This window comes from Pinus tabuliformis, chromosome 9, assembly GCF_031772625.1.
Source record: "Pinus tabuliformis cultivar Carrire ecotype Pingquan chromosome 9, CPIR1, whole genome shotgun sequence".
In the NCBI taxonomy this organism is placed as follows: Eukaryota; Viridiplantae; Streptophyta; class Pinopsida; order Pinales; family Pinaceae; genus Pinus; species Pinus tabuliformis.
This window is the reverse complement of record NC_142307.1, coordinates 640,408,175-640,434,899: the sequence shown is the minus strand read 5'-3', so window position 1 is coordinate 640,434,899 and position 26,725 is coordinate 640,408,175. Positions and strand designations below refer to the sequence as shown.

General features: G+C 40.1%; 1 protein-coding gene across 1 annotated transcript in view; it reads right to left on the bottom strand.

Annotated features, from left to right (window-relative positions):
• LOC149150256 (uncharacterized) overlaps window positions 1-26,725 on the bottom strand; it is a 212,016-nt gene that overhangs the window by 108,271 nt on the left and 77,020 nt on the right. Inside the window, exons 2-3 of the mRNA XM_089440431.1 lie at window positions 22,179-22,237; window positions 21,764-21,892 (exon numbers count right to left, since the gene is read on the bottom strand). Coding sequence (XP_089296557.1) covers window positions 21,764-21,892; window positions 22,179-22,237 — 188 coding nt within the window. The remainder of the gene's footprint in view (window positions 1-21,763; window positions 21,893-22,178; window positions 22,238-26,725) is intronic.

Sequence of the window (26,725 nt, the reverse complement as noted above, 5' to 3'; positions counted from 1 at the left end):
ATAAGAAACTCCATGCTTCCTTGATACCTTTGAGATGGCTTGCAATTTGCTTGATGAATTTCTTCATTGTTGTCAAAATTGGCAACCAGGGCAAAACTTCATGTGAGTCATCTTATTCATGGCTGATAATATTTTTATTAGATTCCTCTCATCGAGAGGTGTAGGATTGATATAAAGATCATCCGATTCCGATAAGTATTCATGGAGATATGAATTTATTTTGATTATGGAATTATTATCAAGCCAACCTACAACTCATGTAGGCTCAGAAGCCCAACAGTCGCATCTATTCACCCACCAACGTTGTGTATAAATATAAGAGGACTTTTCCTCATTTGGACTCACTCATCTCATCACATCTCTCTCTCTACTACGCAGAAATGAGTCTCTTCTCTACTGCGCTGAAATGGGTCTCTCTCTCACACGTGAAGCCGGAAGCTATTGAATCTGAAGCTGCAACTGCAGAAGTAAAGATTGACTTGCCTGGCCTAGAAGATCTCCTCTTTGGAACTGCGTTGTAGGTTCATCTGAACCTCCTCTGAAAGCCGCAACTTTTGGTGGTGGAATGAAGTCAATCCGATGAACGGTTTGCAAGATATCGACTGCCCTAGTTTGACGCCGGAAACTGCTGAAACTGACGCTGCAACTGCAGAAGTAAAGATTGACTTGTGTGGCCTAGAAGATCTCCTCATCTGAACTGCGTTGTAGGTTCATCTGAACCTCCTCTGGAAGCCGAAACTTTTGGTGGTGGAATGAAGTCAATCCGACGATCGGTTTGTGAGATATGGTCTGCCCTAGTTTGATAATGAAGCCGCTAATGCTGATGCTGCTGATCTAGGGTTTGCTACTGCTGATATGAATCAATTTTATTGTACTATTTCTCTCTGCTGAATTATTGAAGATAAAAGAAGATTTGATCAAAGGGTTTCCCCACACATTGTGGGGTTTGTCCCTGGCTAGCCGCCACATCTTGTGTCTCTTGTCTTGGCTTGTTTTCTGTCGATCGTTTAATGTTCTATCTGCACTTTACTTTATGTACGTGTGATTGCTAAGCTTTGGAATATAAAAAGGAAAAGAAGTAAACTATTATAAGCATAGAACATACCATAACTTAACATGGTATCAGAACTGAGGTGAAGACAAAGCCCGAGCAAGAGCAAGAGCAATCATCGAAGAGAATATTGGCAAGGCTATCCTAAAAGAACTATGGGGTCCTCAACACTCTTTCCTGCTGAAGACAAGCTCTGTGAGAAAGCTGACTATCACGGATGGAAGATGTCTATCGATCTAACCCTTGAGAATCAAGGAGTGTTGGATCATGTAAGAGGCAATATTGTTGAGCCTCCATCAAATGCATCCGCTACTGCCTGGAACAAATGAAAAAATGGAGAAGTCAAAACAATAGAAGATCATCCGGGACTCTATCGACAAGCACTTGGTGGCCTACATCTCTGAACTGGACACCTCCAAGGAAATCTACGATAGACTGGTGAGTTTATTTAAAGTTAATGATGCAAATCAAGTTTTGTTTCTTAGAAATAAGCTAAGGGAAATCAAGAAGGGTAAAGATGAAAGTATGCAAGCATACTTCTTAAGAATCACTGAGATCAAGAACGATCTCCTATCTATTGGGGAAACTATTACTGACAGAGAAATGGCACTCACAACTCTTGGAGGATTGCCATTTGAATGGTATGTGTTCAGGACTACCCTTTTGAACTATAATGTAATTCCTGGTTTCGAGGAATTAATGGCTAGATGCATTCAAGAAGAAACAAGGGAAGAAGTGCAAGAAATGCCCATGCCTAAAGGTCCTCCTGCTGCCTTTTCTTCTCATGCAAAGAAAAGAAATAATTCCGGGACTAAATCAAAAGGAAAGGCTGGACCTAAGGCTAGAAGAAAATGACGATGTTACATTTGCGATAAAGCAAGTCACTATGTATGAGATCATGAGCATCATGATGAATGAGATCATGGACATAAAGGGCAACATGCGATCATGGACATATAGGATAGCATGATGATGATGCACACTAGTTTGAGCAGCATTATGATGGATAAAATCATGGACATGGGCAGCATGATGATAATCATGATTAGAGAAGCATGGTACAGTATGCAGTGGTGCAACTCGAAATCCCTCTAATGGCAATCAAAGGAATGACAAATTCAACAGCAAAGGTAAGAGGAGAGTTGGGAATCAAGGAAGAGGACAAGCATTCAAGAAGGCTAGAAATTCTAGGATTTATTAAATGCACCTGACCTCAAAAGGAACCTAGTGTCCATCTTGGCAATGAAAGACAGAGGCTACAAGGTAACCTTCAGCAATGGCAAGGTATGTATATGGAAAAATAATGTTAAAGATGCCTTTACTCTTGGGTTTAGTGTTGATTCATTAAATGCACCTGACCTCAAAAGGAACCTAGTGTCCATCTTGGCAATGGAAGACAGAGGCTACAAGGTAACCTTCAGCAATGGCAAGGTATGTATATGGAAAAATAATGTTAAAGATGCCTTTACTCTTGGGTTTAGTGTTGATTCATTATATCAGGTCGATGGAAGTCCGCTAGGTGTCATGTCTTGTGACACAACTCTTTAGTCCGAACTTTGGCATCGGAGGTTTTCCCACCTTCATTACAAATCTCTACCCGATGTAAGACGAATGGTAACAGGGATGCCCGAATTCCAAGTAGAGAAAGAAGGTGTATGTCCGGGATGTGCCAAAGGAAAGCTCGAAAGGGGACCATTCCCCTCAAGCCAAAGCAAGACCTCCGATATATTACAATTGGTTTACTCAGGCATACCTGAGGTTGGCATTAAGAGGGAGACTACTACACCACATACTCCTGAGCAGAATGGTGTGGTGGGAAGGAAGAACCACACGATGATGGAAGTTGTCCAGGCCATGCTACATGATCAAAGACTTCCAAAGTTTCTATGGGCTGAAACTACAATCACCGCCGTATATGTACAAAATCGATGCCCTCATCAAGCATTGGGTTCCTAAAATCTTGAAGAAATATTCACCACCGGTCAAAGGGAAGTCGTGATTAGTCATGATGTCGCCTTTGACAAAGATATGGCTCTCAGCAAGGTGGACAATCTGCTGACTTTGAGTAGCTCTCAAGAAACCGACACCAGGGAACCGAAAGAAAAGGATGATGAATCAATGCCTAATGTAGAAGAACCCATGGATCCGATTGATCCTCATCCACATGAGCCTTCCTCTTCTAGGAAGAGGCCTTCATGGCTTAAGGGGATACTTGATGATGCTGAAGGACATGCTGCACCCTGAGGAACCTTCCATCAAAGTAAGAAACTTAACAGGTATCAGGGATACCTGACCATCATGAGCACGATCATACAAAATGAACCTTCATCATTCTCAGATGTCATCAAGCATTAACTATGGAAGGATGCTATGACCATAGAATATGAGTCTATTATGGAGAACGATGTCTGGGAAGTAGTTCCCAGACCCTGAACAAGACAATTGTTACTTCAAAATGGCTTTACAAGATAAATCATGCAGCAAATGGAAGTATGGAAAAGTATAAGGTTCATTTTGTTGCTCGTGGTTTATCCCAGAAGGGAGGTATAGACTATGATATTTGCACCTGTTGCCAGATATATGACCATCCGCTTGATCATAGCCCTTGTGGCTTCACAAGGATGGAACCTACATCAGATGGATGTTAAGACCGCGTTCTTGCATGGTTCTATCAAAGAAGAGGTCTATGTGGAGCAACCTGAAAGATTTGAGATTTATGATTGAAAATCTCATGTATGCAGGTTGAAGAAGGCTCTCTATGGGCTGAAGCAAGCACTCCGAGCATGGTATGAGAGGATCAATAGCTACTTGATGAAGTCGGGATTCACTAGGAGTGAAGCTGATCCTAACCTTTACTTTAAGGTTGAAGATGACAAGCCTCTCATACTGGTGTTGTATGTGGATGACCTCTTTCTAACAGGTGCAAACCCTCTCATTCACAAATGTAAGAAGGAGATGGCTTCTGAATTTGAAATGAAGGACCAAGGACTTGAAGTGTGGCAGAAGCCAAGGGAAATTTTCCTATCTCAAGGAAAATATGTGGTAAAGATATTGGAAATATTCGGTATGATGGACTGCAAGCCTGTGACTACCTCGAGGATCTTAACTTTTAGAAGTTATATGGTAGTGATGTCGGACCAGACTTGGGAAATGCCTCTGAGTTTCAAAAACTCATTCGCATTGATGTTCTTGGTGAACCTCCGTCTAAACATATGTTTTGCAGTCAGCATTGTGAGCTCATATTTGGTTGAGCCTCACTGGATTGATGCCAGGAATCTTCTGAGATGTCTTCAAGACACATTCTCTCATGGATTAAGATACACTGTCGGAGATGTGAGACTACTTGGATATACTTATGTTGATTGGGCAGGCAGTGTGGTGGACCGTAAGAGCACTTCCGGGTACTGTTTCACCTTGGGATCTGCTTCGATATCCTGGATGAGCAGGAAGCAGAAGTCGGTGGCTTTGAGCACCGCCGAAGCAGGGTATATTGTTGCTAGCATAACCTCGTGTGAGGCAGTCTAGTTGTGAAAGCTCTTCAGCGAGCTGTTTGGATTTACAATGGATACCACTGTGATTCTCTGTAACAACCAGAAGTGGGATTCGATTATTGAGGAATCTCGTATTCGTCAATTGCTCCAGCAGATAGACATCATCTGGGATATGGTAAGTTTATGAGCAAGGAAGCTCCATCACATTAAGATGATGTACAGGTTGATTCACCTTGTCAAAGCCCCGAGGAAAGATCTAATCTGTGATTTTCCCATACGACTTGGAGTCGGCAAGAAACCCTTGTACAAGGGTCCTGCATGTTGCATACATTGAGCTCTGGGAGCTCTGAGGGCTTGCAGTTCCTACTGGAGCAACATATGACCACAGCGTGACTCACCCTCCCCTGGTGGTGCACACTGGAACAAGATGATTCGCTCTCTTGTGGGACAAGATGATTCGCTCTCTTGTGGAACAGGATGATTCGCTCTCCTGTGTAGCAGGATGATTAGTTCTCCTGTGAGGCCTGGATTGATGTGTTCTCCATGGCAGCCTGGATTGATGTGTTCTCCACGACGATTGTAGCAGGATTGATGTGTTCTCCTGTGAGGACAGGATTGATTAGTTCTCCTGTCAAGGCATCCTACCCATGCAGTCTGGGACTCATGGGAAGTGCCTCTCATCTGATCAATGAGCAAGGAAATGAAGTTAGGGACCATAGTAGTACCGATGGACGCATCGTTGTATCTACCGTACTCCCTATGCTAGGATGACCTCCATTGATCTGGGATCAATGATACTGGTCTGGGACCAGTGGTAGGAGTTGTACCATACTATGACGCTGGCTTTGGGTCGGTTGAGACTGGTCTGGGACTACTCCGAGACTGACTTTGTGTCAGTGCAGTATTGGTCTAGGACCAGTGAGAGTGGTACATACTATGACGCTGACTTCGGGTCGGTTGAGACTGGTCTGGGACCAGTGGTACACTCTCTAAGACTGCGATACTGGTCTGGGACCAGTGGTAGGAGTTGTACCATACTATGACGCTGACTTCGGGTCGATTGAGACTGGTCTGGGACCAGTGGTACATACTCTGAGACTGACTTCGTGTCAGTGCAGTACTGGTCTGGGACCAGTGAGAGTGGTACATACTATGACGCTGACTTCGGGTCGGTTGAGACTGGTCTGGGACCAGTGGTACACTCTCTGAAACTGCGATACTGGTCTGGGACCAGTGGTAGGAGTGGTACTTACTATGAAGCTGACTTCGGGTCGGCTGAGACTGGTCTGGGACCAGTGGTACGCACTCTGAGACTGACTTTGAGTCAGTGGAGGATGATACTGGTCTAGGACCAGTGGAGTTGTACTCACTATGACGTTGACTTCGGGTTGGTTGAGACTGGTCTGGGACCAGTGGTACATACTCTCAGACTGACTTTGAGTCAGTACGATACATCCTCGATCATTTCTTCTTCTTCATAATTCGAACAAAAGCAGAGCAGAACAGAACAATGCAAGAGCAAAGCAGAACAGAGCAAAACAATACAGATCAGTGCAGGGCAAAACAAGACAAAGCAGAACAGGCAGAATAGAGCAGAGCAGGGCAAGGGTCAAGTTGTACAGGGCAGTGCATTTGATGGATGAATAGTAACGACCGATAGACAGATTGGAGATGAAGTTCTCCACGGTTGAGAGGGAGTGTTAAAATTGGCAACCAGGGCAAAACTTCATGTGGGTCATCTTATTCATGGCTGATAATATTTTTATTAGATTCCTCTCATTGAGAGGTGTAGGATTGATATAAAGATCATCCGATTCCGATAAGTATTCATGGAGATATGAATTTATTTTGATTATGGAATTATTATCAAGCCGACCTACAACTCATGTAGGCTCAGAAGCCCAACAGTCGCATCTATTCACCCACCAACGTTGTGTATAAATATAAGAGGACTTTTCCTCATTTGGACTCACTCATCTCATCACATCTCTCTCTCTCTACTACACAGAAATGAGTCTCTTCTCTACTGCGCTGAAATGGGTCTCTCTCTCACACGTGAAGCCGGAAGCTATTGAATCTGAAGCTGCAACTGCAGAAGTAAAGATTGACTTGCCTGGCCTAGAAGATCTCCTCTTTGGAACTGCGTTGTAGGGTCATCTGAACCTCCTCTGAAAGCCGCAACTTTTGGTGGTGGAATGAAGTCAATCCGATGAACGGTTCGCAAGATATCGACTGCCCTAGTTTGAAGCCGGAAACTGCTGAAACTGAAGCTGCAACTGCAGAAGTAAAGATTGACTTGCGTGGCCTAGAAGATCTCCTCATCTGAACTACGTTGTAGGTTCATCTGAACCTCCTCTGGACGCTGAAACTTTTGGTGGTGGAATGAAGTCAATCCAACGATCGGTTTGTGAGATATGGTCTACCCTAGTTTGATAATGAAGTCGCTAATGCTGATGCTGCTGATGTAGGGTTTGCTACTGCTGATATGAATCAGATTTATTGTACTATTTCTCTCTGCTGAATTATTGAAGATAAAAGAAGATTTGATCAAAGGGTTTCCCCACACATTGTGGGGTTTGTCCCTGGCTAGCCGCCACATCTTGTGTCTCTTGTCTTGGCTTGTTTTCTGTCGATCGTTTAATGTTCTATCTGCACTTTACTTTATGTACGTGTGATTGCTAATCTTTGGAATATAAAAAGGAAAAGAAGTAAACTGTTATAAGCATAGAACATACCATAACTTAAACAATTTTAGAGGAGATCTTCATGATGCCCTTAGAGAACCAAAGCTCTAATACCATGTTGAAAATTCAATAGGGCAATGAATATGTTAATTCTATTAACTTGATAATTGTTTGTGTTAGCTTTTACTTATTAGCTTTGTTCGTTATTATTCCAATGTGCAATACATCAAACAGCTACCAAACCCAAAAATCTCTTCTTATCTTTCAAATCTTTCAATTGACGAATACCATGACCTAGACACAGACAAATACCCTCCAAGATCAAGTTTACCACGACCTCCTGCTGCAATATCTTTGACCATCCCAGTAGATCCAAAATTTTGCTCCCCAGTAATTGCTACAACTATTGTTGCTTCTCTAGGAGACTTCCATCTCCCTCTAATAGCCTCCCTCTTAACTTCGCTTACCTTGTCTTGAGTCCTAGGGCTAGTAAGATGCCCTAAGAGACCTTCGCTTGCCTTCCCTTCTCTTCTGCTTCCAAAATCGAACTCTAGAAGATCCAACGTAGAAACCCTAACTTTGATCTTCCTAGAAGAATAGGTAAGGCCCAGAAACACTTCAACTTCTTCTTCGCACTTCCCTTTCCGACTTCTTCTTCTTTTGTTTCTTCACATAAGAGATAAGTGAGTGAGTGATCCAAATGGAGGACGATTTCCTCGTATATATAGGCTTCTTCATGTGTGGACGTGGCTCTTCATGTAGGCCAACTTGACAGCTCATTAGGCTGACTTGATCTTGGAGGTATTTTGACACTTTCAAGACAAAATAATTTTTTCTTTACAATTTACAATGTGCCCATAGGGTCTTCCATATATGATAATGACTCTTCTACCTAGGACAAATCCTAGAAGCACTCAATGGGTGCTTGACCTATAAAATAAAAGAACTTGAGCATGAAACCCATGCTCTAGTAATAATAATTTCTTTTTCATTTTATATTTACAAGAATATATTTCATACTTATGAAGACCGAACCTAGTTACACATTTTTCAACACTAAAGCTTGGACCTTGAATAATATCACAGTCAGATTAGAACTTGGATCTAGGCTCAGATCTCGGACCTAGACTTCAGATCACTATAATAATAAGCAGGTCTCGAACCTCTGACATCAAATCATAAGTATAATGAACAAATCTCTAATCACTGATTTCAGATCATAAATGTAATGAGAAGATCTACAGATCTCTAACCATTTCACATAGGAGAGTGGATGAGCAAGGTATGTGTGTTCCACTTACTTACAAAGGAGAGTGAATTAACCTCTCTATATGATCTGGATTGGATCATTATATTGTTTGTCATCCGTCTTAATGCATTTGGAGTGGAAAAAAGAGGAATCAGCTCACGAGACCGCTTTTACCAGTGCGGCCCAGTTTGGCGAAACGGGATCTGAAACTTTCCAGGAGCGCTTTGAGGCATAAAAAGACGTTTTTTGGGTGTAAAATTTGTAGCTTTAGCGTAGCACCATTTCACGTTATTCTACACACAAATATTTCCAACAACACAAGAAGTGCGTCAATCGAAGTCCGTATGCAAAAGTTATGCCATTCAGAAGTTGACCTTCATGTTTTCACACCTATAGTTCGGGAGAAAGTTGCGTCAACCCCCATTATCCATGGAAAAGGGGCTAGCCAAGTGATTATGATGTAATATACTCTAGAAGAGTCCACATTGTAACTCTAGTTAAGAGTTGATGTAGTCAAAATTAACCACTAGTAGGCTATCGAGTTGTGTTATAATCGGGCCACTAAGAGGAAGAGGCATTCCATTCTTTCGAGAGCATTTTGTTCCATAGTTGAGCAAAGGTAGCTAGGAGAGATAGGAGGTAGAGCACACACAGAGGATCTATGCACTGTAATAGCCCACGGGCCATAGACCTTCTTTGTACTTGCAGCCATATTTTTCCAGACAGAGAAAGAGAGCAAAGCGACCTCACCTTTCAGCTGGGTTTTCTCCTGAAAGGGTTTCCCAAAGAGCATATCTTGTGTCTTATGTATGTGTGTGAGCTTATTTTGTCGTTCTCTACTTTTCTGCATAACCTCTATTCGCATGCATGCACTAATTACAATTAAGTTTACAAATCGTAAAGTTTAATAAAATTGTAATAGTGTAGAATCTCGGATATTTTTTAATCTAATATTATCATATCTATTGTGACGAATTGTCCAGTGGAATATTCACAGTAGTTTATGGATCATTTGGTATCAGAGCGAGTTTCTTTGGGTGTTTTGAGGAGATCCTAGGGATTTGAATGTAGAGGACAAATCAGAAGGGAGATCAGGAAGACACAAATAACCAGCTAAAGAAAGAATCTGGAAAAGATCAACCCATTTCGAGTGTCGTGAATCAATCCTTGTTTAAAATGGAAGCAAAAGTCGATATCAAGTCGTACCATGGCGAAATAGATGCTATGAAGCTGAACCACTAGTTGCAGCAACTAGAAGTTTATTTCAGTGTCCATTAGATCAAGGTGTTAGGATATTCCGACACATAGGAAATAGTTAAGTACAACTTGGTCTAGTATAGAGTTAGGTAAAGTGTGTTTCTTTACTATGTACATTTTGTAACTTACAATCCGACGGTCACGATATGTAGTGATCCGACGGTTCATTCTCTCCTCGGTATTACCGACACTTGATCCGTGGCTTAACACCCGATTGGTCCATGATTTCTATTTAAAGCGCATGGAGGGTCATTTGTAGGGTAATCCGTCTGTGAGAGAAGCATATGTAAATTTTCATTCTTTTATTAATAAATTGCCTGAAGTGGCCGCATTGGCTCAGGCCGTGGACTGTTTCCCTCTTTGAGGGTTTTAACCACGTCAAAAGCACTGGTGTATTGATATGCGATCTGTTTGTGAGCGGTGTCCTTTGGTGTTCTGTCTGAGGAACTTACCTTGTAAATTCCTACATGGTATCAGAGCTATTTGAGGGCCGCGTCCGTTGGTGATCCAAATCTGAAGCCGGTAGAACTGCATCCAACAACCGTTTCCTAGATCTATTGTTTCTGACTACTTTCGGGCCGAGAGAACTGCTCTGTTGTGTTGGGAGCATCTGTTCCAGCGAAGAACCCCTTTCGTTTCACGCGAAAAGGTTTCCGGTAACCCTAGCTGCGTCATTTTTAAGATCTGGAGGTATACAGTGTTCATTTGCAGTTTACAGTCATTTTCTCTCTGTTTATTTCGGTTTCGGTTTATTTAGCCTTTTTTTATTACAGGATCTATACCTTTCATTTCTGCTTATGCTCTTTGCCCTGCAACTCTGTGCGATCTAGGCAAATCAGAAACAGAAAGGAAGGATTTTTCTCATGCGTATGCTCTTTTCCGCTGCGCCTTAGTGTGATCTCGGAAAATCAGAAACATTGAGGAAAATATTTAGTTTCCGGCTAAAGCTAACTTCGAGCCGCAAGGTTCTTTTTTTTTGTACGTCCGTGTTGGGTTTTGTGTTTTTTGTTTTGTAGGGAAAAAGAGCTTTCTCAAAGCAAGCACGCAACCCAAAGCATCAACCCCCCTCTCTCTCTCTCAAATTTTTTGTATAGCTCACTTGGTGCAAAGCTAATTTATGAGAGTAGAGGTCTTGGGTTCAAGTCTCCATTTTGTGGGGGCAGATTTTTTCATTTCCGCACATTCCCGCACTTCGTCGGCGACTTCGTCAATTTTTTTTTTTCAAAAAAACATAACTTCTTCATCCGGAAGTCGTTTTCAGAACCGTTTTTTTTTAAACGGCCTAATTTTTCGAGATCTTTCCATTGGTACACTTAGTTTCAGCATCTACAGCTTCAGTTTCTGTTAAAATGGAAAGTCCATTGCAAGTCATTCTTGATAGCACTAACTACTTCCAATGGTGGTCCTACATTGTGGATTTACTTAGAAGTAAAGGTCTTTACAGAATAGCCACAGGCCAAGAGACCAAACCGAAAAATGAAGATAAGGCAGCTAAATGGGAAAATAGGCAAGACCAAGCACGTGGGTTGATAGGGATGTCTATTTCTCCAGATCTTAGATTCCATATTGCAGAACTTGATACTCCTGATGAAGCACTGCAACAAATTACTAGAGTCTTTGGAATTAAAAATGAACTTAAAGCCCATCAACTTGAAAATGAATTGCTTACATTGGACCCCAATAATTTTTCTTGCATTGAAGATTTTTTGTCCAAGTTCAAGACCCTTAGACTTCTCTTGGAAGTTGTTAAGGTTAAGAAAGAAGATAGTAGCCTTATCTACTCCATTCTTACTAAGTTGGGACCAGCCTATTCTGTGTTTGTTTCCACCTTCGATTCTACAAGAGAAGCCTTCATTTCTCAAGGACAAACCTACAAGTCCCCTTCCTTTGATTCCTTTTGTGATTCTTTAATAAGAGAACAAGAAAAACTCTTACACCTTGGTCTTCTTCATCTTGGAAACTCTTCTAAGAAAGCGTTAGCCGCCCAGCAGCAACCAAATCCAAAGAATCCTAAGAAGTTGTATCCTAAAAAGAATGGTCCTAAACCAAACAAGGGTCCTAAGCAATTTCAGCCTCAAAATGATAAGACAAATAAAAACAAAGGGAAGAAGACTGATAGACATTGCAACTTTTGTAATCGAGATGGCCACTTAGAATCCAAATGCTTTAAGAAGATGGAAGCCTTGGAAGCAGCAATGAAGAAGCATAACATCCATTTCGAGCAATCTTCAACTTCAACTTCATCTTCAGGAATGGCACTTTCTGCATGTGGTTGTCAAGCATCTCGATCTGGCTATGCACTAAATGTATCTTCTTCTTCTCATTCTCATGAGTGGTTCATTGATTCTGGAGCTTCTTATCACATGGCCAAAAACAAAGCCATGTTTTCTTCTTTAAATGATTGTAACACCAAAAATATATATGTTGGTGATGATAGATCTCTTAGTGTTGTAGGGACTGGAACTGTTCATCTAGACAATGGTCAGTTTAATGATGTATTATGTGTTCCAACTTTGTCCTGCAACCTTCTATCTGTATATCAGATAACGCATTCAGGTGAAGGTAAAATTGTTGAATTTTCACCTCACGATGTTGTAATTAAGGACCTAAGAGATCCTAGACAGATTTTAGCTACTGGCATTGCTGATGATTCTACAAGGTTGTATAAGTTTCACAACATTGGGTCGTCAAATCTTCCCTCAGTATTTGTTGCTCATAATGATGAAGTGAGCAAACTTTGGCATGAGCGATTTGGTCACTTAAACTATCGCTCTCTTCAGAATCTATGTAAAGAAAATATGGTGACAGGTCTTCCAATGGTATCTTGCAGAGATGGTGTTTGTTCCGGATGTGTACTCGGAAAACATCATCGGGACAGTTTTGAAGAACGTGTCTCTTGGCACGCCTTAGCCCCTTTACAGCTCGTGCATAGTGATTTATGTGGTCCACTTCCAGTTGCTTCATTCTCTGGCTACAAGTATTTCTTAACTTTCATTGATGATTTCTCCAGACGCACTTGGGTATACTTCTTAAAACTCAAGATTGAAGTATTTAACATGTTCTTGGCCTTTAAGGCCTTTGTTGAAAAACAATCTGGACATCAAATTCTTAAGCTAAGATCTGATAATGGTGGTGAATATGTTAAAAACGCATTCATCAACTTTTGCACTGAGAATGGAATTCAAATGCAACATGTTGTTCCATATACTCCACAACAAAACGGTGTAGCTGAAAGGAAGAATCGCACCTTAAAGGAAATGGCTAATTGTATGCTTCAATCTAAAGGACTTAGTCTTAATTATTGGGCAGAAGCAATTAATTGTGCCAATTACATAATAAATCGTACTCCTACTAAGGTTTTAAAGAATATCACTCCAGAAGAAGCATGGAGATCAAACAAACCAGATGTAAGTCACTTTCGTGTTTTTGGAAGTGAAGCATGGACCCATATTCCAGATGAGAAACATAAAGCTTTAGAACCAAAGAGTGAAAAATGTATTTTTGTTGGATATTCTGAAGATGTCAAAGGATATAGACTTATTCCACTTAAGTCCAAAAATGTTATCATTAGAAGAGATGTAAAGTTTGATGAAAATATATCGGCCTGCGAGCCTAGTTCGGCGGATGTGCCACCTCTCCCTATCTCTTCTACTTTTGAAAATATTTCTTCTTCAGATGATGAAAGCGAGGATGAAAATCCTCCCCCACCTTCTCAGGATCCTCCTTCAACTCCTCAGCTTCCAAAATGGGTCCGTGCTACTCGGGATGCAGCAAGTGATCTTGCCGGTGATCCTACAGATCAGCAACGTAAACGTTCTCAGTTCGAGAGAGCCTCTTCTTTACTGGCTCAAGCGTCAGTGAATTATGATCCTGACACCTTTGCAGAAGCTTCAGGCCATCCAGATTGGGAAGCAGCTACGAATGAAGAATATCATTCATTATTGGCAAATGATACATGGGATCTTGTTCCTCTACCAAAGGGACGAAAACTTGTTAGATGCAAATGGGTTTACAGAACCAAGTATGGACCAGATGGGAAAGTTGATAAACATAAAGCTCGTCTTGTTGCTAAGGGTTTTTCACAAGTTGAAGGCATTGACTATACTGAAACCTTCTCCCCTGTTGCCAAAATGAACTCTATCCGCCTTGTTCTTTCCCTTGCTGCCTCTTTCAAATGGGAAGTCCATCAGATGGATGTTAAATCCGCCTTCTTGCATGGGGACTTGCATGAAGAAATCTATATGGAACAACCTATTGGCTTTATACAAACAGACTCCAGCCTTGTATGTCGGCTTAAGAAATCTCTTTATGGTCCCAAGCAAGCTCCTCGAGCTTGGTATGCCAAAATGGATAACTTTCTTTTAGAATCTGGCTTCTCTAGGTGCCGTTCTAACAATACTGTCTACACCAAGAAAGTGGGCAAGTCTCTTATCATTCTTGTTCTTTATGTTGATGATCTTATCCTGACTGGTAGTGATCCCAACCTTATAAACCATGTGAAGTCTAGCCTTAAAAGGAAGTTTGAAATGACAGACTTAGGACACTTACATTATTTTCTCGGTCTTCAAGTCTTGCAATCCAAGGAAGGTATTTCCCTTTCTCAGTCCAAGTATGCCTGTGATATTATACGCCATTTTCACATGGAAGACTGTAAGCCAGCCCCTTCTCCCTTTCAGTTTGGAGTCAAACTTTCAGTCACTTGTACTTCTCCTGAAGTTGATGCTACCTTATACCGTCAACTTGTAGGAAAACTTTTGTATCTAACCCATACTCGTCCTGACCTTTCCTTTGATGTTGGCCTTGTTGCTCGGTTTATGCAAAACCCACGTGAAAGTCATTGGAAAGAAGCTAAAAGAATACTTCGTTATGTTCGAGGTACAGTTCAGTTTGGGATTCATTACAGTGCCAAAGCAGCTCCTCTATTGGTTGGTTTCACTGATTCCGATTGGGCTGGTGACCCTGATGATCGGAAGTCTACTGCAGGTTATGTGTTCACTCTTGGTTCAAGACCTATTACATGGGCTTGCAAGAAACAAGGTGCCATTTCTATTTCTTCAGCAGAAGCAGAGTATCGTGGTGCCGTAGAAGCTAGTAAGGAAGCCTTGTGGCTTCGTCAGATCTTGTCAGAGTTTGGCTTTCAGCAGCAGCATCCGACTACACTTTGGTGTGATAATCAAAGTGCCATTCAGCTATGCAAAGATCCAATCCAACATCAGCACAGCAAACACATTGAACTGCAGATGCACTTCATCAGAAAACTCATTCACGACCATGTTCTTGAAGTGCAATATTGTTCAACAGATGATCAAGTTGCAGACATCTTTACAAAGGCTCTCACAGAGGTGAAGTTCACTAAACTTCGATTTATGGTTGGAGTTCAGGAAGTTGTCACTAAGGGGGGATAGGCTCTAGTGCCTCCTTCCTTCTCCTATTGTGTCATATTTGTAAATCCTTCAATCCTATCCCAAGTTGTTCTTAAGGGGGGATGTTAGGATATTCCGACACATAGGAAATAGTTAAGTACAACTTGGTCTAGTATAGAGTTAGGTATAGAGTTAGGTAAAGTGTGTTTCTTTACTATGTACATTTTGTAACTTACAATCTGACGGTCACGATATGTAGTGATCCGACGGTTCATTCTCTCCTCGGTATTACCAACACTTGATCCGTGGCTTAGCACCCGATTGGTCCATGATTTCTATTTAAAGCGCATGGAGGGTCATTTGTAGGGTAATCCGTCTATGAGAGAAGCATGTGTAAATTTTCATTCTTTTATTAATAAATTGCCTGAAGTGGTCGCGTTGGCTCAGGCCGTGGACTGTTTCCCTCTTTTAGGGCTTTAACCACGTCAAAAGTACTGGTGTATTGATCTGTGATCTGTTTGTGAGCGGTGTCCTTTGGTGTTCTGTCTGAGGAACTTACCCTGTAAATTCCTACACAAGGAAGGGCAAAAGATATTATTCGTGTGGCTGAAAATAGAGATTCGTGCATTGACTTGGTGGGAGAGCCACACGGAAGCCTTGAGGTTGAAGGGAGAACCTCCAGTGACTAAGTGGGAGGATGTCAAAACCCTCATTAAGTTGCAGTTCTATCCCATCAGGTACGTGGAGGACCAGTGGATCCGATGGCATTACTTCAGGCAAAAGTCGAGCCAAAGCGTGCAGGATTACACCACAGAATTCAGAAAGATGGCTATAATGTTGGGCATCTCTCCAAATAACCCAAATGTACTCCTCAAGTATTTGGGGGGTCTGCACTGCCATCTATGTGAGCAAGTGATGTTGTTCAAGCCCAAATCAGTGGACGAGGCTTGTGTACAGGCACAATACCTGGAGAACATAGACCTAAAGAAAGCGCAATCAAGTGGATCGAAGCAGAAGGAGCAACAAGAAGCTTCTAAGGAGGGGAAGAAGAAGCAAAAACGGGGAAAAGATAAAAAGACGGTGGCCACAACACACCAGTGCAAAGATCCTAGCAACCACTATAATCACTGCAACATTGATGGCCATACAGAGGAGAAGTGTCGAAAATCGCATCCAGAGCTAAACCCGATGAACAAGAAGAAAGATAACAAGAAGAATCACATGGCCACGGATATGAGCAACCAAGTTGAAAGTAGCTCGGACATGGATGAGAAGATCGTCTATACGTCAGTGCAAAAGGAGGTGAATATGAGTAGCCTTCAACAACACGAAGAGAAAAAATGACCAAACTCTTCCATATAAAGATACAGGTCAAGAAGACAAAGATTGATGCTCTATTCGACTCAGGATCGCAGGTGAATCTCATTGCAGCAGAGCTGGTCAAGAAGTTGGGGTTGGGAGTTCGTGATCATCCAAACCCATATCCATTGTGATGGGTAAATAAGGATGCAGAGCTGAAGGTAACTAAACAGTGCAAAATTAGACTTGCTACCAGCGCTGATTTTATTGATGAAGTAGATCTAGATGTGGTTTCCCTTGATGTATGTGGAGTCGTGTTTGGGAGTCCATACATGTATATGTGAGATGCAATATTCATGAGGAGAGGCAATCAGTACTAGCTCATCAAGGATGAAAAATCATTCATCATTAACGCGCACAAAGGCAAGTCAAAAATTTCATTACTAAGTGCCAACTAAGCCAAAAAATTGATCAGTTCCAGCAAGAAGTATGTTTTATTGTTTTTAAGAGAAAGTCAATCTAAAGAGGAGTCAATAGAAGGCAAGGCATCCCTAGAGGGGTGTACTGAGAAACAACAACAATTGGAGGGGTTGTTATAGGCATACAAGGATGTGTTCCGAGAGCCTAAAGGGTTACCACCTAAGAGAGAAGTGGAGCACGAGATCCAACTATTGTCAAACTCCCCATTGCCAAATATTGGATTGTACCGGCAATCTGTTATAGAAGCAAGTGAGGTGAAGAAACAGTTGCAGCAGCTATTGGAACAGGGTGTCATTCGACCAAGTACGTCACCATGTGGGTCACCCATCATCATTGTGCCAAAGAAGGATGAGACTTGGCAGATGTGTATAGATTACAAGGCGTTGAACAAAATCATGCTCAAGAATGGATACAACCTGCCCAGGATAGATGATCTGTTGCATTAGTTGTAGCAAGCAAAATACTTCACCAAGCTGGACTTAAGTATGGATATCACCAGGTTCGAGTCAAAGAAGAAGATACCTGAAAGACTGTCGTCAAAACTAGGCAAGGTTTGTATGAGTGGTTAGTCATGCCATTTGGCCTATGTAACGCACCAGCAGCATTTATGAGATTAATGAATGATGTACTACGCCCTTTTATATATTCATTTGTTATTGCGTATTTGGATGATATACTGGTATATAGTGCTACCTGGGCGGAACATATTTCACATTTGACGCAGGTGCTGGAAACATTGAAGAAGCACCAACTGCTAGCAAATCTCAACAAGTGCGAGTTTGCGCAACAGTCCTCGGTGTATCTGGGGTATGTTCTCATTGGAGATGAACTAAAGATAGATCCTTCCAAGATGGAGGCCATCATGAAATGGTTGGTGCCTACTAATGTTTCTGAGGTCAGGAGTTTCATTGGGGCAGCACAGTACCTGAGGAAATTCATAGCCTCATTTTCAGCAGTAGCAGCACCACTCCACGCCATAACAGCAAGTGGCAAGAGTTTCCAATGGGGAAAAGGTCAGCAAAGGGCTTTCAAGGAGTTAAAGAAGAAGATCAGTCAAGCACCAGTTCTAGCATGACCAAACTTGCAGCAACACTCTGAAGTGGAGACAGATGCAAGTGGTTATGCTATGGGATTTGTCTTGATGCAGGGAGGAAGGCATGTATGCTACCATTCTAAAGTGTTTCATGGGGCAGTCCTTAACTACCCTACCTACAATAAGGAGCTCTATGCCATGGTGCAAGCTATGAAGAAGTAAGCTACTGTACTTACAGGCCCAGAGTAAGCTACAATAGACCAGGCATTACAAGCGGATGGGGTTTTTGTTGAGTGTGTGTTATATTCTTTCCACGACTAGTCGCAAGCACAGGGGGGCGACAGTCCCCCCTATTTGTTGCGATGGGCACAGCAAGGGGGTTCATAGGGGGGCACAACCCCCTATCGAGGGGGTTGTAGGGGAGCAATATCCCCCTTGGGTCCGAGGCAGCGCCCCGTCAAAAAAAAAAAAATGGACCCTACATTAGGTGGGCAAACCTACCTATGGTTTTTTGCATGGGTTTCGCACATGGTTTTGGGCATGGTGGTTTTCTGTCCATGGAATTTTGTATATACGGTCAAGGGAACTACGGTTATGTTCTAATCCAGGGTTAATGGATTGGGGTTTATGAATGCTTCCGCATGTATATATATATATATATATATATATATATATATTGTAACATTGAAAGGAACATAATGAAAAATCAATCTGGTAGTCCGAGTTTTAGGATCTAGGGGAAAATCTTTGTGTATTTGTTGTGTGTTTCTTGCCATTGTATGTTTTCTAATTTTTAAGAATTCGTTTGCCGATAATTTCTGTACAAGGTTAAAACCTATAGTTTTTACAACAGTTTCATTTGGTGGTCAAGTATAAGAAGGGCAGCACCAACAAATTGACCGGCATGCTTTTTCTGTGGAGGATTTGGCACTAGCTGCTCAGGTAGAGTTGACTATTGATACATTTTTGCAGAAGAGGTCTAGAACTACAAGACAGGGGCAGCATGACCTTTGGCAGATTGGGTTGAAGGGACAACTTCCAGGAAAAGCTAAATGGTACACTAGAGAGAACGTGGAGGAAAAATTTCCTCACCTCATCCAATAGAAGCTTTTGGGGACCAAAAGCCTCCCAAAATAGGGAGGTGTGATCTGGATTGGATCATTATATTGTTTGTCATCCATCTCGTTGCATTTGGAGTGGAAAAAAGTGGAGGAATCAGCTCACGGGACCGCTTTTACCAACAGGACCCAGTTTGGCGAAACGGGGTTTGAAACCTTCCAGGAGCGTTTTGAGGCATCAAACGGCATTTTTTGGGGTAGAATTTTGTTGCTTTAACACAACACCATTTCACGTTGTTCTACACAGAGATCTTTCCAACGGCGCAAGTGCATCAATCGAAGTCCGTATGCAAAAGTTATGCCACTCGGAAGTTGACCTTCTTGTTTTCACACCTATAGTTTGGGAGGATGCCACGTTAGCCCCCATTAGCTAGCCACGTGATTATGATGTAAAAGACTCTAGAAGAGTCCATATTGTAACGCTTGTTAAGAGTTGATGTAGTCAAGACTCAAAACTAACCACTAGTAGGCTATTGGGCTAAGTTGCACTGATACGGATACGGATACGGATACGGGGTTTGAAATGGATACGGGAAATTTTCCAAAAATCTAAATACGATACGACAAGGAAACAACACACACACACACACGCGCGCATATATATGATAAAATAAAATTTTCATATTATCATTCATCTTTTAGTCTTTAGAATCTAAATTCTATATTTAAAAATACATAATCATCATCATGAATTCAACATAAACAAATCATCATCATCAATTCAGTATAAACATTGTCATCATAATCATCAATGATTATTATAACATTCAAGTTAGCACTTTTGATTAAAATGTCAAAACCCAATCACAGTTTAAAGGAATATGAGATTGTTTTCAGAGTCACATCATACTTCATGAAATTATATATTTTTCTAATGAATTTGACAGCACTAACACAGAGGCAACATAGTGAATTTTACTTTATAAATAGTATGTTGCATAGTATCTTGGTCTAGACTCTAAAGGAGTCATGACATAGAAATATTGTTTAGTGTCACCAAATATAATGTAAATTTAATCATTGTAAATAACAATGTGTAAACATTATAAATTGCACTGTATTCTAGTAGCTACAACAGGAGATGTTTTGAAATTCATAGAAAGAAGTAAGCTAGATTTATTTATTCGCAACCTAAGATCATATGACCAAGAATCAAGATGCCACAATTTAAGCAATTAGGTATTGTGAAGTATGATACTAGTAAAGAAACGCTAAGAAATTTAACCTAATGCAAAGAAACAACTTCCACCAGCCAACTTTGTGGGTAACAACTTTCCTTCTTGATTTCATAGATACCTTATAAGTTTCCATTCCAAATTCCAGGTTTCCATCCTTTAGATCTAGCATTGTTGAAAACTTGTTGGCAAATACCTCTATCATGTCATGAATCCTTTTTCAAGATAAATGTTCATTTTCAAATGAGCTGTAATCAATGGATATAAGGTCTGCAAAGAATTCCGCTGCATTTACATGCTCTGGGCAAACAAAACTAGAATATATTCTTGCAATAAAATGCCTAGAGCATTGGAAACTTGGAAAATTGGAAACTTGGAAACTTGGAAACATATCCATATCTTCTGGAAACGTATCCAAATTTTCTAGAAATGTATCCAATTTTTTTGGAAACGTATCAAATTTTCTTGAAACTCCTTTGAAATGTTTCCTTTCTCAGGTTGGTCATTTTCAAAAAAGTGAAACGTGGCGGAAACGTTTCCATGTCGTTTCATACGCACTTTCGAGAGTTGGGGGCAACGTTTCCGATAACTTAGCTATCGGGCTGTGTTATAACGGGGCCACTAATAGGAAGAGGCATTCCATTCTTTCGAGAGCATTTTTTTCCATAGCCAAGAGAGATAGGAGGTAGAGAACATAGAGAGGATTTGTGCACTGTAGCAACCCACGGGCCAAAAACATTACCTCTTTGTACTTGCAGCCATATTTTTCCAAACAAAGAAAGAGAGCGAAGCAGCCTCACCTTCCAGTTGGGTTTTCTCTCGTAAGGGTTTCCCAGAGAACATATATGTGTCTTGTGTGTGTGTGTGTGAGTTTATTTTGTCGTTCTCTACTTTTCTGCATAATTTCTATTCACATGCATGTACTAATTATAGTTAAGTTTACAGATCTTAAAGTTTAATAAAATTGTAATAGTGTAGAATCTCAAAAAAAAAATTAATATAATATTATCAGATTTGTTGTGACAAACTATCCAGTGGAATATCCACGGTAGTTTACGGATCACTATATATTCAAATGAGTGAGTTTCTAGGCAAGCCAACTAGCCATCATGTGATCCAACTTAGTGAGTTTCTAGCCATCATGTGATCCAACTTAACACTACTGGAGCCACTTGAAAATATAAATAAAATAATAATTTTGTTCTTCTCAAGTACAATGAAAATTATGAATACCAACCATAGCTACACATTCTTAATATTACTGTGTTCATTTTATTTGAGACAAATTATAAAAAGTTCACCTACAGTCATGTGTATACAAACTATTTGACAAAAGTCCACAGTACCAAAAACCAAACAAACTCAAAGGGAAAGTCTAAGATATTCCAAGGAGGTACAATACAAGATACATCATACGTTGACTTGCATCTCATAGGTTCTTAACTATGACACCAAAAGTTGACTGCAGTATCAGTAGCATTTAAAGTAAAATTTCACCTATGAAACAACCATTACATATAATTATAGTGCTTTCATATTGGTTATAATAGAGTGCCTAGTTACCTGCAAAGTTTTCTTTCCACAATGTGGTACAACCGTCCTGGAGCATATAATCTCCGTGGATCTGCAAGCATCCTTTCTTCTGGTATACATGTATCACTCATGCATTTGACACAGAGTAAACAAGGCAAGCTGTCCAAAGGCATACAAACCTTTAATATCCAATAAAGAAAGATCTATGCCACAGGTTTGAAATATTGCCAAATAAAATGGATTAGAATATTTTACCATGACTACTGATTATAGAGAACAATAACATCAAAAATTCTTAACAGTTGCAATTTGTATGATGATTACAACATCATCATTCAATATGACAGCTACTAGGGTATTAATATAAAAGATGTCAAGGAATGGAAAAGTGAAATCGAAGATGATTGCATATCAGAAAATGGCCGAAGAACAAAACTATTCATACCAAAATACTGATTTGAAAATATCTTCCAGAGGCGTAGCTGTCCTTGGCAAGAAGTCATCCTGGAACAATTAGCTTGAATAAGAGGACAGTAAGTATAAACCATTTTATGCTTAGAACAATAGTTCTAAAAGAGTTGCTATAGCATAGACTGCAAATACCATTCAGACTACTAAAATATCAGGAATGTAAACTGATTACTATTAGAAACCAAGAGATTCCAAGTAAATCACCACAAGAACTGAAAACTGAGAGTGCCATTCTCTGGCTATCTCTAAGAGTCAATTAGAGGGTGCAACAACCAGACAAGAGAGCATATGATTCAGATTTGGCATTCCACATGCCCAATAACAAATACCCTCACACATTTTTATGGCCCAAGTATGATTTTGGTATTCAATGGAAGCTTAGGTAAGAAACAAAACCAACAAACTACAAACCCAACTGGTTATTTAGTGTCTTTCATAAGAGAACTTATAATGAAATGGGTTTATCCTTTAGAGTTACTAATTAGTATTAACAATGTAGCAACAGAAAACTTTCCTTAAGAATTTAGCCTGTGTGCATAGCATATAGATAATGGAATCTGTTGAGATTTATAGCTCAGACAGGAACTTTTGCACATGCTCATTGTGAACATGTGAGTAGTATTCGAGATATTTTTAAAACTAATTATATTTTTCGAAAATTATTTCCAATTTGTAATTCACTTTTGTCAAAAAGTGAAAGTCTTATATCTAACAAATAAGTCTAAAATTGTATCTCATACATGACTTTGACTAGGTGAAATCTTAAGAACAGATTCTCCACTAAAATAATAAGACAGGGAAAGGTAGAGGCTTTGAAGTTTCAACCAGTGTTGTTAAAAGCGTGATCGGGATTAAATCGGCGCGGGGAACGAATCGGAAAAAATCGGAAAAATCGGGAAAAAATCGTTTGGTACAAAAATATTCATTTTTTTTCAATTTTTTTAATATCTAAACCATCTACAACATAAAATAAATACATTGACACATAAATATGATAAAAAAACTAATATATAAGATGTTTAATATCATTTCTAGCGCTAAAATCACACATAACATTGAATCATGTCCTGAATAGTAAGTCCTGACTCCTAAGTCCCAACTCAGCCTCAAAATATCAACAAAAAATATGATAATGTATCTCATCATGTCATAATGTCATATACAATAAAATGAAAGTCTAATCCTATTGATTTCCTCTGCCCCTCTTGCGAGAAAATGCCACAGCTTTCCCTTTCCCTCTAGATGTAGGTGCCCGTGCAGGTGGAAATGGCAGTGGAGTCTGATGTGCTCTAGACGTTGAAGAACTAGAAGTAGGAGCTATAGGAGGTAGACCACGTCCTCTACTGGTGGCAGGGGTAGCCCGGGCAGGTGGTGTCACCTGGAAACATTACAATCTCCCAATCCTGAAATCCTGAAAAACTGATAAGTCTGCTGAATTTTAAATGAAATCTAAAATTCTACTTTCTCCATATGAAATCCAATGAGGCTGGAACCACTCTCAAACATCCTGAGTCATTTCATGGTAATGTTAAAAATTTAAGTAAAAGTGACATTCTCCTTAATCTTCATTTTCTCTCCTTAATCTTCATTTTCATCCTTTTACTTTAAGAATTTAACATTACCATGAATAGCATATCCATACTAGGGCCTAGACTTGATCATTAAGCTATCCCACTCAAAAATTATTTGTTTCTTTCAAAAAACATTGCATGAAAAAACCCAAAAAAAGTTATAAAACTATGCTGTCCTGAGCCCCCACGGTTTTTTCGTTAAAAATCCGCTTTTTTCGAAAAAATCGCGATTTTTTCAGTAAAAATCGGCAAAAAAAAAGTAGGCGATTTTTTCGTATAAAAATCGCGATTTGATCGGCAAGGTGAAAAAATCGCGATTTTCCGATAAAATCGCGATTTTATCGCGATTTTAACAACACTGGTTTCAACACATTGGGCAGTTCAGCAAGACAGAGAGGGAGAGGAGAGCAAGCAGGCAATGAGGAAAGAGATGTTTCCAACAGCAAGCAGTCCCGTACAGTTCCATACACATACATACAGAACCATATGGATCCATATTGTCATATGAACAGCACCATACGTTTCCATACAGTCATACTGATAAGCTGCATAGGCTGTGTTGCAGGTCGTACAGCGGTTTTATGCTGTTTCTAGTATTTTCAGCAAGCTTTACAAGTTCAGTCAGGGTGTTTTTGGTATCCATTCAGCACTACATTTTTGGGCAGTGTGTGGAGGTTTCCTTGTGAGTTTTTTCAAAGGAATGAAAAGTTTATTTGAAGGAGTAATTACTGATGTATGTGTGAAACTAATTTTCTTGCTTCCCATATTTAAATTCTAGCAACTGTATGATTGATGCTATGGCCTGAAATTTAATTTCAGAATTAATTGACTTCAGGAATCTACTTGTTTGATTGATATGATTGGGACATTAATCACCTAGAGCTTGAAATTCTTACAGAATCTATATGCTGTAAGGAAATCATGTAGAATAAACCTGAATTACAATCTTCTTTTTCTTGAAGAAAATAGATCTTGTATTGAATTGAAATTGAGGGTAGGCCAACATGATGGTCTTCTTATTTCTGTAGGGAAAGGAAGCCTCATTATTAGCACTTCAGCTGAAGCCTGAAGTACAGCCCTGCTAATTTACAACTTTCCATACTTCTCATTTCCAGTGAAAAATGCAAACATGATCCAAATTCCAAGTCTGAAATCTTACTAGCAGCCATCAAACTTATTGACACTGTCCTTTTATGTCAACAAACTTTATTGAGACTTTCATTCCCACATGCAGGTTTGCCTTGCCACTTTAAATGGAAGAACAGGAAGTGTCTCTGTCAGATTGTTGGAGGATCAGTTCTCCACACCTGAGATAAATCATAAACAGGATATGATTCTAACAATGTTCCACCAAGTATCCAGGACAGGGGTGCATGGGTGCAGGAAGACACACATAGGATGTGTGGGAGCACCCCTAAATTTTAGGGAAATTCATGGGAGATAGGGGGGATGTCAGGGGTCCCTAGCATAGGGGTCCCGGTCTCTAAAATTATAAAACAAAAATAATAATAATAAAATACCAACAAAAACAATTCATCACCTGTAAATTCATCATTCTGCAATCCAGTGGAAATGCTATAATCCCGCCAATCCTAAAATCCTGAAAATCGTTAGGTCTGCTAAAGTTTGAGCAGGACATAAATTCTACTTTCTCAATATAAAATCCAATGAAGTTGCAACAACTCCCAAACATCCTAAAGCGATCAATGGTAATGTTAAAGATTTGTTGTAAAAGGATAGAAAAGTTAAAATAAAGGAGAATGTCAAAAGGACAGGAAAGGTAAAATATAGGAGAATGTCCACTTTCACTCTAAGAATTTAATACAATTAATTTGTAGATTTTTATACTGCAATTAAGACAAACAAATTTTCTGCCATATAAATACTTCCAATGATACTATTGCTTCATTAACACGTTTAGATCATTAAGCAATTACACTTCAGAAAATTCCAACCACAAATACAGTACGGCAGTAGAGATCACAATAAAATAAAGATGCACAAGAGACACAAAGTCTACCCTGGGAAAACCCCAATCCACGGGAAAAACCCAGCAATCCTTTCATATGAGAAATTGTTCAATTCAAATCAATTTGTACATCTGAAATCCAGTCAACATATCATCCCATTGACCATGACAAAATCCAAGCCAAACCAAGTCAAAAGAGAGAGAAAGTCAAAGATCTTCTAACAAGTCAAATCTGGTTAAAGAGGCTGAATTTTGGCCCTGCAGCTCCTAGTCAACTGCGGTCAAAGGTGGGGTGAAATTCAGTCCTGCTGCTTTTTAGAAATTTCAGTTAAACTGCCCTAGTTTGACCTGCGATCAAATCAAAACGGAGAAAGTCAACACTGTGATTCTGCCCAGAAAAATGGTCAACATCCAGTCAAAGATTCCAGAATATTCAGCCTTCTTCCTCAGTCAAAGATTCAGTCAAACAGCAACAGGAAATCCAAAGTCAACACTGGTCAAAGCAGATAAGAGTCTAGTCAAACTTCATTGGTCAACTTTCTCTTCTCCTTCGCACATGTGAACAGGTCGAATTGCTGTGATGGTTGGTTGCCAAAAGAGGTCTTCTTGTCAATTTATGTGTCCAATCAAGTGGGTTTTGACCAAGGGTCAAACCCCTTCAAGTGGTGTGGCCAACCTGCCAGCTTTGGAGCCTACATGAACATCATCATAATAATAATTTTATTTTGACTTGTTGAATTTAAATACCAACCGCGGCTACATGTTTTCAACACTCCCTCTTAGCCAGGGAGGTATTTTCTTCTTGACTTCCGCAGATGTACATATTATGAATAAAATTTCATCATAATAAAAGGTTGAAAACATTATCATCAAGCTCAATCCATTAGCCAAAAGAATTCATGGCAATATAATACTCACAGGACCAATCTCTCCAAACATAAGCAATGGCTTCTTGGTCAAACACCATGACCTAAGAGAGCA